General features: G+C 44.5%; 1 protein-coding gene across 4 annotated transcripts in view; it reads right to left on the reverse strand.

Moving 5' to 3' along the window:
• The window catches only part of TNRC18 (trinucleotide repeat containing 18), a 1,076,633-nt gene that overhangs the window by 48,495 nt on the left and 1,015,908 nt on the right, over positions 1–12,230 (reverse strand). For all 4 annotated transcript variants that reach the window (XM_063934091.1, XM_063934092.1, XM_063934093.1 and 1 more), the window contains one exon: positions 5,027–5,101. In XM_063934091.1, the coding sequence (XP_063790161.1) occupies positions 5,027–5,101 (75 nt within the window). The remainder of the gene's footprint in view (positions 1–5,026; positions 5,102–12,230) is intronic.

The raw sequence follows: 12,230 nt of genomic DNA on the forward strand, positions 1-12,230 counted from the left end.
CTAGTACGTACGCAGCAGCGTCTTTGATATGACCTAACGTTAGGAGTATCTCGTCTCCAGCTATTGTGTCAATGTCTAATGACAAGTTTTCTGACCACTTTTCAATAGCACTACTCACCCACTCACAGACAATGGTAGGTCCCATTGGCCACATCAATAAATCACCTCACTCGCGGTCTGTCGGCTCCTTAAGTGAAGCCATTCCAGGCACAGGGAGAAACACCTTTTCTCTTTTATGACAGGGCTTTGTCTAAAATGCGGGGTGACTCACACCTTTTTTGGAAAAAGGTTAGCTGCCTGATATCCTTTTGGGAATCTGAAATTTCTTTTCAGGTTAAATCAGACCTGAGGTGGAGGGAAAATTACATTACTTCTTTACTAAAGTAAACCCTCTCCTTGTGGTAAAAGAGGGGGCTTCGTACCTTCTAACACCTCCTTTATAGCTAAAACATGTTTTGAATGCTTTTTTGCTAACTTAGGACCTATTCCCCTGGAATCACTAGTGTCGACACAGGAATCAGAGTCAGTGTCGGTATCAGTTTGTACTACTTGTGCAAATTTGTATGTGACCCAGAAAGGTCCCTGTGGATGAAAGGCAGAACTATTAAAAATCACATCTTCAACAGATTATTTTCATTTTCTGTATGAGATTCAGTCCAACCTCTTACTGATATGATTCACACTATCATGTAACCTTTCACCCAGTCAGGCTCTTGGTGTCATATTACACCTCTGTGTTGCTAACATGTCTCCACAGAGTTCCCGGCCACAGACATGTCACACACGTGCAGAACCACACCACAGACACTCCGGGATTTATAGGGGACAGACCCACAGTAAAATCTGTCAGAGGGACACAGATAGGATATGCCAGTCCACAACCCAGCACCAGTAACCCAATGTCTGTGAACACAAAATGCCTGCTGACATTTAGCACTTTTATAATGTTAATCACACAATTATATAGCACCAAATTCACTGTGGGCCCCCCTGTTTTGCACCCTGATACCTATTCAGTAGTGGAGGAGGACCAGCGTTGTCTCTGCAGCCTGAGGAGAGAGAGAAGATGGCGCTGAGCAGTGTGCTGGCTGACTGAGGAGGAAGCTCCACTCTTCAATGGTGTGTTTCTCCTCAGCTTTTATGAGGTAATTTTTTATACTGGCAGGGGTAGACCTGTGCCTCAGCAACTTATGCCCCTTATTTATGCCAGTTTCCATAGGTTTCATGCTGCCCAGGGCGCCGCCCCCCCCCCGTGCCCTGCACCCTGCAGTGCCTGTGTATGTGTGGGCAACATGGTGCGCTGCGCTCCCGCCAGCCGCGCGGTACCTTTAGCCGTCACTTTCTTGATTGAAGATCTGTCTTCTAACACTCACCTGTCTTCTGACTTCTGGCTCTGTGAGGGGGGTGACGGTGTGCTGTGGGAGTGAGCATCTAGGCACGGCTAGCGTTCAGTTCCCTTCAGGAGCTAATAGTGTCCTGTCAGCCAGAAACAGAGCCATGAAACTCTTTAGGAAGTTGGTTCCTACTTCTGCCCCCTCAGTCCCACGAAGCAGGGAGTCTGTTGCCAGCAGTTCTCCCTGAAAATAAAAAACCTAACATAAGTCTTTTCAGAGAAACTCAGTAGAGCTCCTCAGAGTGCATCCAGTTTGCCTGGGCACATTTCTAAAACTGAAGTCATTGAGGGAGGAGCCAGTTCACACCTAATGAAAAGTCTTTAGAGTGCCCATGTCTCCTGCGGATCCCGTCTATACCCCATGGTCTTGATGTCGTCCCCAGCATCCTCTAGGACGTATGAGAAAGAAAGAGTGGTCGGACTACAGTGCGTCTATGACAAAGTAAGTTCCGCCTCCCAACAAAGATGTCTGCAGAAGCTTCTATCCACTCTGGGTATTCACAAGCTGTCTCACTGCTCCACTGCTTCCCATGCTGGATGTCTGGACAGCCGGCCAGCTCAGTACATCTGTGAGTGGCGCATTATAGCGGGAGTAAGAGGATCACAGCACCCCTACACCATATGATGCTGGGGGCGGGCATTTTAGCGCCAACTAGTACAACAAGATCGGGACCCACACTGTGAGCAGCGTTGACTTGCACACATTGCAGGCGGCCACAGAAATACGGTAATATATTGGGAGCCCATGTGTTAATTCCATATAAAAGTGAACTGCTATTTGCTGCAGGAGAGAGATACTCAGATGTGAGTGTTTAAGGAGCTGTTTAGAATATTTTTGCTGCTTAGATTAGATCTTTACAAGCTGGTTATTATGTGCTAACAAGCCATTGTTCTCTGCACTAATTAAAAGTCTTACTAACAGACTGCTTGCTATTTGATATAACTTGATTAAAGAGCTTGAACTTTTTGTATAGAGTTGTTTTCAGTAGAGGATCATATAAGAAACTGCCCTAACATACCAGCTGCTTCTTTTTGACTGAATTAGTGGCTTGTTTATCTGAAATTAATATTTTCAGAAATAGGATCTGCCTGCAAGGTTCCTAAGGTTTATGTAATTGCATAATATATGATGCAGACGTGTATTTTAAAAGACATTTAATGTATGTTGTCTTTTATATAACTGAGGTTTTCCTGTGGTATTACTCCTCTTTGTACACCCCCAGGGTCTCTTATTCCACCTCGCAGCTCAAAGAATGATTACAAATCTGTCCTCATACATCTTGCGTCAATATGCCACGCAGCGGGAGGTGCCTGGCGTGAGTGAGCTGACAGATCCCGTGCAACCACGTAAGTGTTGAGCGTCTTTTTTTGCTGTGCTCGTACTTGGAAGAAACTTCTAACAGTTATGGGGAGGATTAATTTCTTTAAGATGATCAACCAGCCAAAATCTGTACCTTCTCCAGCATTTTCCAGTTTATATTCCCAAGAAAGTATTTGCATCTATTGACTGTATCCTCTACTCCTTTATATGGGGAGACAAGAGTGCGCGTGTTGCCCTTAAAACTTTAAGTCCAATGCCTCTGGGGTCTAGCCTCCCCTAATATACATCTACAGATGTAGCCACGCTCACCGTGACTATATGTATGCGTGATTGCAGCACGTATGCTGTGACTCGTATGCACATCTCTGTGCATATGCGTCTTAGATGCACCTGCGCCCTATACAAAGTATATGGGGCAGCAAAAGACGCAGCTAGGCACAGGTGCACCTAAAGTGCACGTAGCGCTCTGATGTAGCCACAATGAGCTTGGCTACATCTGTATATTATTTAGCCTCCCCCTTGGGCTTCATTGCGGGGGGAGTTCACTCTAAAAGGCTACTTAGCCGAGCAGACAGGGTCCTCACTCGCACCTCTACAGGTTTGCTCTCTGGACTCATTTGGTCTAGCTTCCTCATTGGGTCTAGCTCCCCTAATTCGCCACTCTTACAGTTTGGCATTTAGCCCATACTTTGATTGGTCATGCACAGATCCTAAAACTCCCCTACAATTTAATGCCTCTTACCCTGAGTTGAGTAAGCTTATTTCAGATAATATATGGATTGTTTATGGTGTTTCCTCCATAGGTCAGATCTATTTTGAGGGTATTTTTAAATCCTCTGCAGAATTGCGCTAGGCGTTTGGTCTTCCAGATACAGCCTTTTATAGATATTTCAAATTCTGACATGCTGTACAAGCTCAATTTGGTATAGCTTCCCTTGTAACATCTCCCTTCCTACTTAAGACTCTGCTCATTTGCCTTGGTTCTCGGAAACAGGTATCTTTTTTACCTCAATGCCCACTTTATTTCTGGTGCCTTAGTTCCACTGAAGCTCGAGTTTGACCTTGACCCTCTTTCCGATGATCAGTGGGAACAAATGTTGGCCTCTACACTATTTCCTGTGGAATCTGATTGGTTGCTATGGGCAACATCTCCACTTCTAAAAAAAACTCACACCTTAGTATAAATATATATACAAAGTGTCCTAAATGTGATTCACCTGATGCTGGATTTTGGCATCTCCTGTGGGAGTATTCTGGAGTCCCTGTTTTCTGGACAAATGTTTGGGATTATAGCAGACTAATCACTCCTACTCTCCTCCCTTAAACCCTGGGATCTGTCGGTTTAGCCTGGATCTTGAGGAGACTCACAATAGGATCCTATATAAAGGTTTTAAGTCTTAATACCCTTCACTGTGAATTCTCTGACGTTTCCAAGTAGAGAGCCCTTGTTCATGAGGTATCCAGCCATGAAAGTTATCTCTATATGAGCAGAAATACTATGAGCACTTAGCATAAAATGTGAGACAGATGGTGTCAATCCAATGTTGCCATTACCACTGACTCCTCCTCTGTTTCGTAAACACCCCATTTCTCTGCCTTCATGTGGCAGCCATAACCAACATACCCTGGTGTTTACCTATGTACTTATTTGTTTTTTATATTTGTATTTTTACTATTATGGTTAACCCGTGTACACTACTGGTTTACATTGCTGCTGTGTTTTATATTTTATGTCTTTTATTAATTTTGTCTGTTCTTTATTCTTCTATGGACAGTGCTGTTCTTCACTGCACTTTCTTTTCACAATGTATTTTTTTTGCTTTTTTGTTTGTGCAAAAATACAATAAAGATTACTTGAATTAAAAAAAAAAAAAAAAAAAGAACAGCTACTTTATATTGTTATCAATGAAGGACTTGTCTGTAACTGTAACATGCAGAGATTAAGTCCAAGTGGCGAAAAATGCCAGGCATATGAGTATCACATTTTTGCATTTTAATCCTTGTTTCCTATAGAGGAGACGTGCATCCACTACCAATTTTCATGAAAAATTTTAGACAACTGGTGGGATGCAAACGTGGTTCTTTATTCCCTGCAATCTCTCTTACAAAGTAGCTGCATGGGAAAAGAGTGGTGGAGGAGGATTGCTGACTAGTGCAGGAAAGTTGTGCCCAAGACTGCCTGGAGCCACATTTGTTAATAATCCTAGTCATCACCAATGTACAAGTTAAGCTGTTATGGACAAGCACGAATGAAAATGCTGAAATATTGTACTAGAGCTGTAAACATAATAATTGTGTCAGAGGCACCTCACCTCCATGAAATCCTTTCTATGTATAGAGATCTGGAGACATGATGTACTCTCTTTACCAAGTTGTTGATCCCACGCCTGTTTTAAAAAAAAAACACAAAATAAGAAATACAAAAAAAATATATAACTGGAATCAATACTGAGCTAAATATAATGAACTAAATAACTTTATATATACAAATATATTGTGAATAATTAATTTAATAAAGTATAAATAAATAATAAATGAAGTACAAATAATTAAAAAATTAAGCTGAGAAAACAATTATCATACGATAGGTTAAGGTTATCACACGATTGGCATGTGAACTGGTAACAGAGGTGCACGTGAAGAGATGATTAGAAAAGCCAAAATGCAAAGTGCTTAAAGTAAGCATCTATTAATCAGCAGTAAATATTTGTTAAAAATAATTTGCTATTAACAGCCGACGGGGCACCAGCGATGAACGAGCGTGGGGCCGCGCATCGTTCATCGCTGGTGCCTCCACATTGCACGATATGAACGTTATCTCGTTCATTAATGAACGAGATCGTTCATATCGTGCAGTGATGTCGGCCAGTGTGTAGGGCCCATTAGTCCGTAGAGGATGCTGGGGACACCATTAGAACCATGGGGTATTGACGGGATCCGCAGGAGACATGGGCACTTTAAGACTTTGAAAGGGTGTGAACTGGCTCCTCCCTCTATGCCCCTCCTCCAGACTCCAGTTATAGGAACTGTGCCCAGGGAGACGGACATTTCGAGGAAAGGATTTATTGTTAAACTAAGGTGAGATTCATACCAGCTCACACCTCAACCATGCCGCAGAACATGGCATTCAACAGAACACAGGCCAACGGCATGAATAATAGCAGCAACAGGCTGACAATAAACGTAATACAACATATGAGTAACCATAACTATTAACTGCAGATACAGTACGCACTGGGACGGGCGCCCAGAATCCTCTACGGACAAAGAGAAAAGGATTTACCGGTAGGTATTAAAAATTCTATTTTCTCATACGTCCTAGAGGATGCTGGGGACACCATTAGAACCATGGGGTTATACCAAAGCTCTAGAACGAGCAGGCGAGTGCGGACGACTCTGCAGCACCGATTGACCGAACTTAAGGTCTTCATCGGCCAAGGTGTCAAACTTGTAGAACTTTGCAAAAGTGTTTGACCCCGACCAAGTAGCTGCTCGGCAAAGTTGCAATGCCGAGACCCCCCGGGCAGCCGCCCAGGATGAGCCCACCTTCCTAGTAAAATGGGCCTTCACCGATTCCAGTAACGGCAATCCAGCCGTGGAATGAGCATGCTGAATCGTGTAACAGATCCAGCGTGCAATGGTCTGCTTGGAAGCAGGACACCCAACCTTGTTGGGAGCATACAGGACAAACAGAGCCTCTGTTTTCCTAATCTGAGCCGTTCTGGCGACATAAATCTTCAAAGCTCTGACCCCATCCAGAGATTTTGACTCAGCGAAGGCGTCAGTAGCCACAGGTACCACAATAGGTTGGTTTATGTGGAAAGAGGAGACCACCTTCGGTAAAAATTGTTGACGTGTCCTCAATTCAGCTTCATGGAAGATCAAATAAGGGCTCTTGTGAGACAAGGCCACTAACTCAGTCACCCACCTTGCAGATGCCAAGGCCAACAGGATGACCACTTTCCACCTTCCGTAAAGGTTCAAACCAACGTGATTGAAGAAACTGCAACACCACATTAAGGTCCCATGGTGCCACTGGAGGCACAAACGGATGTTGGATGTGCAACACTCCTTTCACGAAAGTCTGAACTTCTGGAAGGGAGGCCAATTGTTTCTGAAAGAAAACGGATAAGGCTGAAATCTGTACCTTTGTTGAGCCTAATTTTAGGCCGCATCCACACCTGCTTGTAGAAAATGGAGAAAACGCCCTAGGCGAAACTCTTCCATAGGAGCCCCCTTGGCTTCACACCAAGAGATATATTGTCTCCAAATACGGTGGTAATGTTTAGCCTTTTCTGGCCTGAATAAGTGTGGGAATTACTTCACTGGGAATACCCTTACGGGCTAGGATTCTGCATTCAACCGCCATGCCATCAAACTCAGCCGCGGTAAGTCCTGATACACGCACGGCCCCTGTTGTAACAGGTCCTCGCGCAGAGGAAGAGGCCAGGGATCTCCTATGAGTAGTTCCTGAAGATCTGGATACCAGGCCCTCCTTGGCCAGTCTGGGACAATGACGATCGCCTGGATCTTTGTTGTTCTTATGATCTTCAGAATTTTCGGAACTAGAGGAAGTGGAGGGAATACATACACCGACTGAAATACCCACGGTGTCACCAGTGCATCCACTGCTATTGCTTGAGGGTCCCTTGACCTGGAACAATATCTCTGAAGCTTCTTGTTGAGACGAGATGTCATCATGTCCATTAACAACTCCCCAACGACTTATTATCTCTGCGAAGACTTCTTGGTGGAGGCCCCACTCTCCTGGATGGAGATCGTGTCTGCTGAGGAAGTCTGCTTCCCAGTTGTCCACTCCTGGAATGAATATCGCTAACAGAGCGCTTGTATGTTTTTCCGCCCAGCGGAAAATCCTCGTGGCTTCTGCCATTGCCGCTCTGCTTTTTATTCCGCCCTGACGGTTTATGTACGTTACTGCTGTTACATTGTCCGACTGGATCAGTACAGGGAGATCTCGAAGAAGATGTTCCGCTTGTAGGAGACCATTGTAAATGGCCCTTAACTCCAGAACATTTATGTGGAGACAAGTTTCCTGACTTGACCATCTTCCTTGGAAGCTGTCTCCCATTGTGACTGCCCCCAGCCTCGGAGGCTTGCATCCGTGGTCACCAGGATCCAATTCTGCATCACGAACCTGCGCCCCTCTAGGAGGTGAGATTTGTGCAGCCACCACAGGAGTGATATCCTGGCTTTGGACGACAGGATTATCCTCTGGTGCATGTGTAGATGGGACCCCGACCACTTGTCCAACAAGTCCCACTGGAACACTCTGGTATGGAACCATCCAAACTGAATGGCCTCGTAGGCCGCAACCATCTTCCCCAGCAACCGAATGCATTGATGGATTGACACTCTTGCTGGTTTCAGAATTTGTTTGACCAGACTCTGAAGTTGCAGAGCCTTTTCCACAGGAAGAAAGACTCTCTGTAGTTCTGTGTCCAATATCATTCCCAAAAACGACAGCCGCATCATTGGAATCAACTGTGATTTTGGCAAGTTTAGGAGCCAACCATGTTGTTGAAGAACTGTCATAGAGAGTGCAACGTTTCAGACCAACTGGTTCCTGGATCTTGCCTTTATCAGGAGATCGTCCAAGTATGGGATAATTGTGACTCCTTGTTTGCGAAGGAGAACCATCATCTCCGCCATCACTTTGGTGAAAATCCTCGGAGCCGTGGATAGACCAAATGGCAACGTTTGAAATTGGTAATGACAATCCTGAATTGCAAATCTCAGGTAAGCCTGAAGCGGAGGATAAATGGGAACATGTAAGTAGGCATCTTTTATGTCCACCGACACCATAAAATCCCCTTCCTCCAGACTGGAGATCACTGCTCGGAGAGACTCCATCTTGAATTTTAATCTCCTTAGGTAAAAATTCAGGGATTTCAGGTTTAGGATTGGCCTGACCGAGCCGTCCGGCTTCGGGACCACAAACAGGCTCGAATAAAAACCTTCTCCCTGTTGTGACTGGGGAACCTTGACGATAACTTGATTTTGACACAATTTTTGTATTGCGTCGCAAACTACCTCCCTGTCGGGAATAGAAGCTGGTAAGGCCGATTTGAAAAAACGGCGAGGGGGGACGTCTTGAAACTCCAGCTTGTAACCTTGGGATACTATTTGTAAAATCCAAGGGTCCAGGTTCGAACGAACCAAAAACTGACTGAAGAGTTTGAGACGGGCCCCCACCGGTGCGGACTCCCGCATAGGAGCCCCAACGTCATGCGGTGGAATTGGCAGAAGCCTGGGAGGACTTCTGCTCTTGGGAGCCTGACAAGGGTTGAGATCGTTTACCTCTTCCCCTTCTTCTAGTAGCAAGGAAGGAAGAACACCGGCCCTTTCTGTATTTATTGGGACGAAAGGACTGCATCTGATAATGTTGCGTTTTCTTTTGTTGTGGAGGCACATAAGGTAAAAAGGATGACTTACCCGCGGTAGCCGTAGATACCAAATCATCAAGGCCGTCTCCAAATAAGGCCTTACCTTTATATGGTAGAGATTCCATACTTTTCTTGGAATCAGCATCAGCATTCCATTGGTGAATCCACAACGCTCGTCTAGCTGAGACTGCCATGGCATTGGCTTTTGATCCCAAAAGACCAATATCTCTTGCAGCTTCCTTAAGGTATGCTGCAGCGTCCTTGATATCACCCAGCGTCAAGAGGATACTATCCCTATCTAGGGTATCTATATCAGATGACAAGTTATCTGCCCACTTTTCGATAGCACTACTTACCCACGCAGACGCAATGACAGGTCGAAGTAGTGTACCTGTGGTCACATAAATGGACTTCAATGTAGTTTCTTGTTTACAATCTGCAGGATCCTTCAGGGCCGCCGTGTCAGGTGACGGGAGAGCCACCTTTTTAAACAAACGAGACAAGGTTTCCTTTCTTTATACATACAGACCCTTTTGTCAGGGACGGCTGGGTCCTCAGTGATATGTAACACATCTTTAACCGCCACAATCATGTACTGAATGCTCTTTGCCAATTTTGGGTCTAACCTGGAATCGCTATAGTCGACACTGGAATCAGTGTCCGTGTCGGTATCAGTGTCCGCCAATTGGACCAACGTACGTTTTTATGACCCTGAGGGGACCTGACTTTGGAATAACATATCTTCCACAGATTTCTTCCATGCCTGGGTCTGCGACTCAGACTTATCTAACCTCTTACTAATAAGAGCCACATTAGTATTCAAGGCATTTAATACATTTACCCAATCAGGTGTCGGCTGTGCCGACAGGGTCACCCCCGCAGCCGTCTGTGTCCCTAATACAGCCTCCTCCTGGGAAGAGCCTTCAGCCTCAGACATGTCAACACTCGTGTACCAAACACCCACAGACACACCGGGCATATAGGGGACAGACCCACAGTAAAGTCTGTCAGAGAGACACAGAAGGGATTTGCCAGCTCACAACCCTGCGCTGAAAAACCGGATCAGAAATTCAGACCTATAGCGCTTTTATCATATATATATATATATATATATATATATACATACACACACATATATATATATATATATACATATATACATATATACACATATATATATACATATATATATATATATACATATATATACATATATATACATATATATATATATGATAAAAGCGCTATAGGTCTGAATTTGGGAGTCAGTGGACTTTTCCGCATGAGTTGCATGGCACCACAGCTATTATTAGACGAAGTGGACATTTATATATCCTTGATCATACTGGGATTATACTGAGGAGTTTTTGTTTGCTTGTGACAGCAACTGGATGTGGCATTAACAACAAGACAGTAATTATTGTACTTCGAGTATGACAACCATGGAATCAACAGCAGATTTACCTGAGACACATGACCCGATTGGGTGTAGGGATTTTAAAGTCCCTCCGTGTGAGACCTTCAGTTTCACAGCAGATCAGGTGCAGCAAATTCTGTTTAAAGAGCCAGTGACTGTAGTTGATCCAGTGCATAACTTAGAGGACTTGCATTTCCGACTATTCAAACTAAAAAGACGTGAAATAGATTATTTAATGCATGGGACATCCTTATCCGATTATGTACGTGAACGCAAAATTCCGCGGGGATTTAGAGTGACCAACGTGCCAACGATTGGAAGACAAAACCCGGAATTTGTGCGTAAATGGATAGGGATCCTCAATAAATGTGCGTTAGACCTGATGGTCCTGGTCATAGAGGAGGCAGGACGTGAGCTACAGGTGACACGCACTAAGATTCACACGTTTGAGAATGCACATCAGGACGTGTTAGAAGATGTGGCCAATACGAGCTGGCTCACCAAACTGCAACAGCAATGTGACCAATATAAGAGAAATCTAATTAAATTTAAAAAGAATAAAAAACATACGGTTGACGCAGATTACGAGGAGAACAGAGTCTACAGGTGGTTATCTGGGGGTGCACCTACAACACGTAACAGTGCCTTAGAAAGATGCCGTAGACCATGGCAACCACGGCGCCCACAGAATCACAGTTCGACGTCTCAGAACAACAGCGATAGTGAATTTGCAATATCCGAATCAGATGATGCTTCTACTTCGGAGAGAATCCCTTTAGGACAAGGAGGGGCCACCCAGAGGGGTGGAGAAAGACCACCCGCAGGGGCGGGCAGAACAAAAGAAACAAGAGAAGTCAGACGAAATCCCTCCCGCAAAAAGACAACTTGATCTTTAATTTATCAAGGAGGGTTCTACAGCCAGTAGAAATCCAAGTATTGCAGAAAGGTCTTGCTTTTGTGCCTACAAATATGCACGATGAATTTACATGGAGATTGGACCATCATAAATTCTCCAGAAATCTACGTCTGAAGGAACATTTTCAATTACAGAAGACGGTACCAGAGAGTTCATCTTTAGAAATGTTCCTGATGGGCAAGACAAAATCTAAATTTGATCCAGTTTCGGCGAACCCATCGTTAAAAACCTTTGACCGTCTATTGCACGAATCTGTGACGAAATTCAGAACGGCACCTGGCAAAATTCACAAAAATTTATCCAGAGAGGAATCCTCTGCGTTAAAACAACTGAGCACCTACGAGGACATAATTATCAGGCCAGCCGATAAGGGCGGGGCCATCGTGGTGCAAGACATCACGGACTACCGCCAAGAAATTGAACATCAATTAGCTGAAGAGGGGGTGTACAGTCGTCTACCTGGGAACCCAACTAGTAAATTTCAGAAAGAATTACGTGAGGTGTTGGGAGTAGCGATGCAACAACAACACATCACTTCTAAAATCTGCAAGGCATTAATAGTGGAACATCCGAAGGTCCCGGTACTATACACGTTGCCGAAACTGCATAAGGACAACAGGAATCCCCCTGGTCGCCCGATTATATCGGCACGAGGTTCCTTATATTACCCTGTGGCACAGCTGCTAGATCATCTTCTTCAACCGTTGTTGAGCAAGAAGGAGACTTTTCTAAAAGACACCACAGAATTCCTAAAGCTGCTAAATGGAATCACTGAAGTA

This window comes from Pseudophryne corroboree, chromosome 7 (genome assembly GCF_028390025.1).
Source record: "Pseudophryne corroboree isolate aPseCor3 chromosome 7, aPseCor3.hap2, whole genome shotgun sequence".
In the NCBI taxonomy this organism is placed as follows: Eukaryota; Metazoa; Chordata; class Amphibia; order Anura; family Myobatrachidae; genus Pseudophryne; species Pseudophryne corroboree.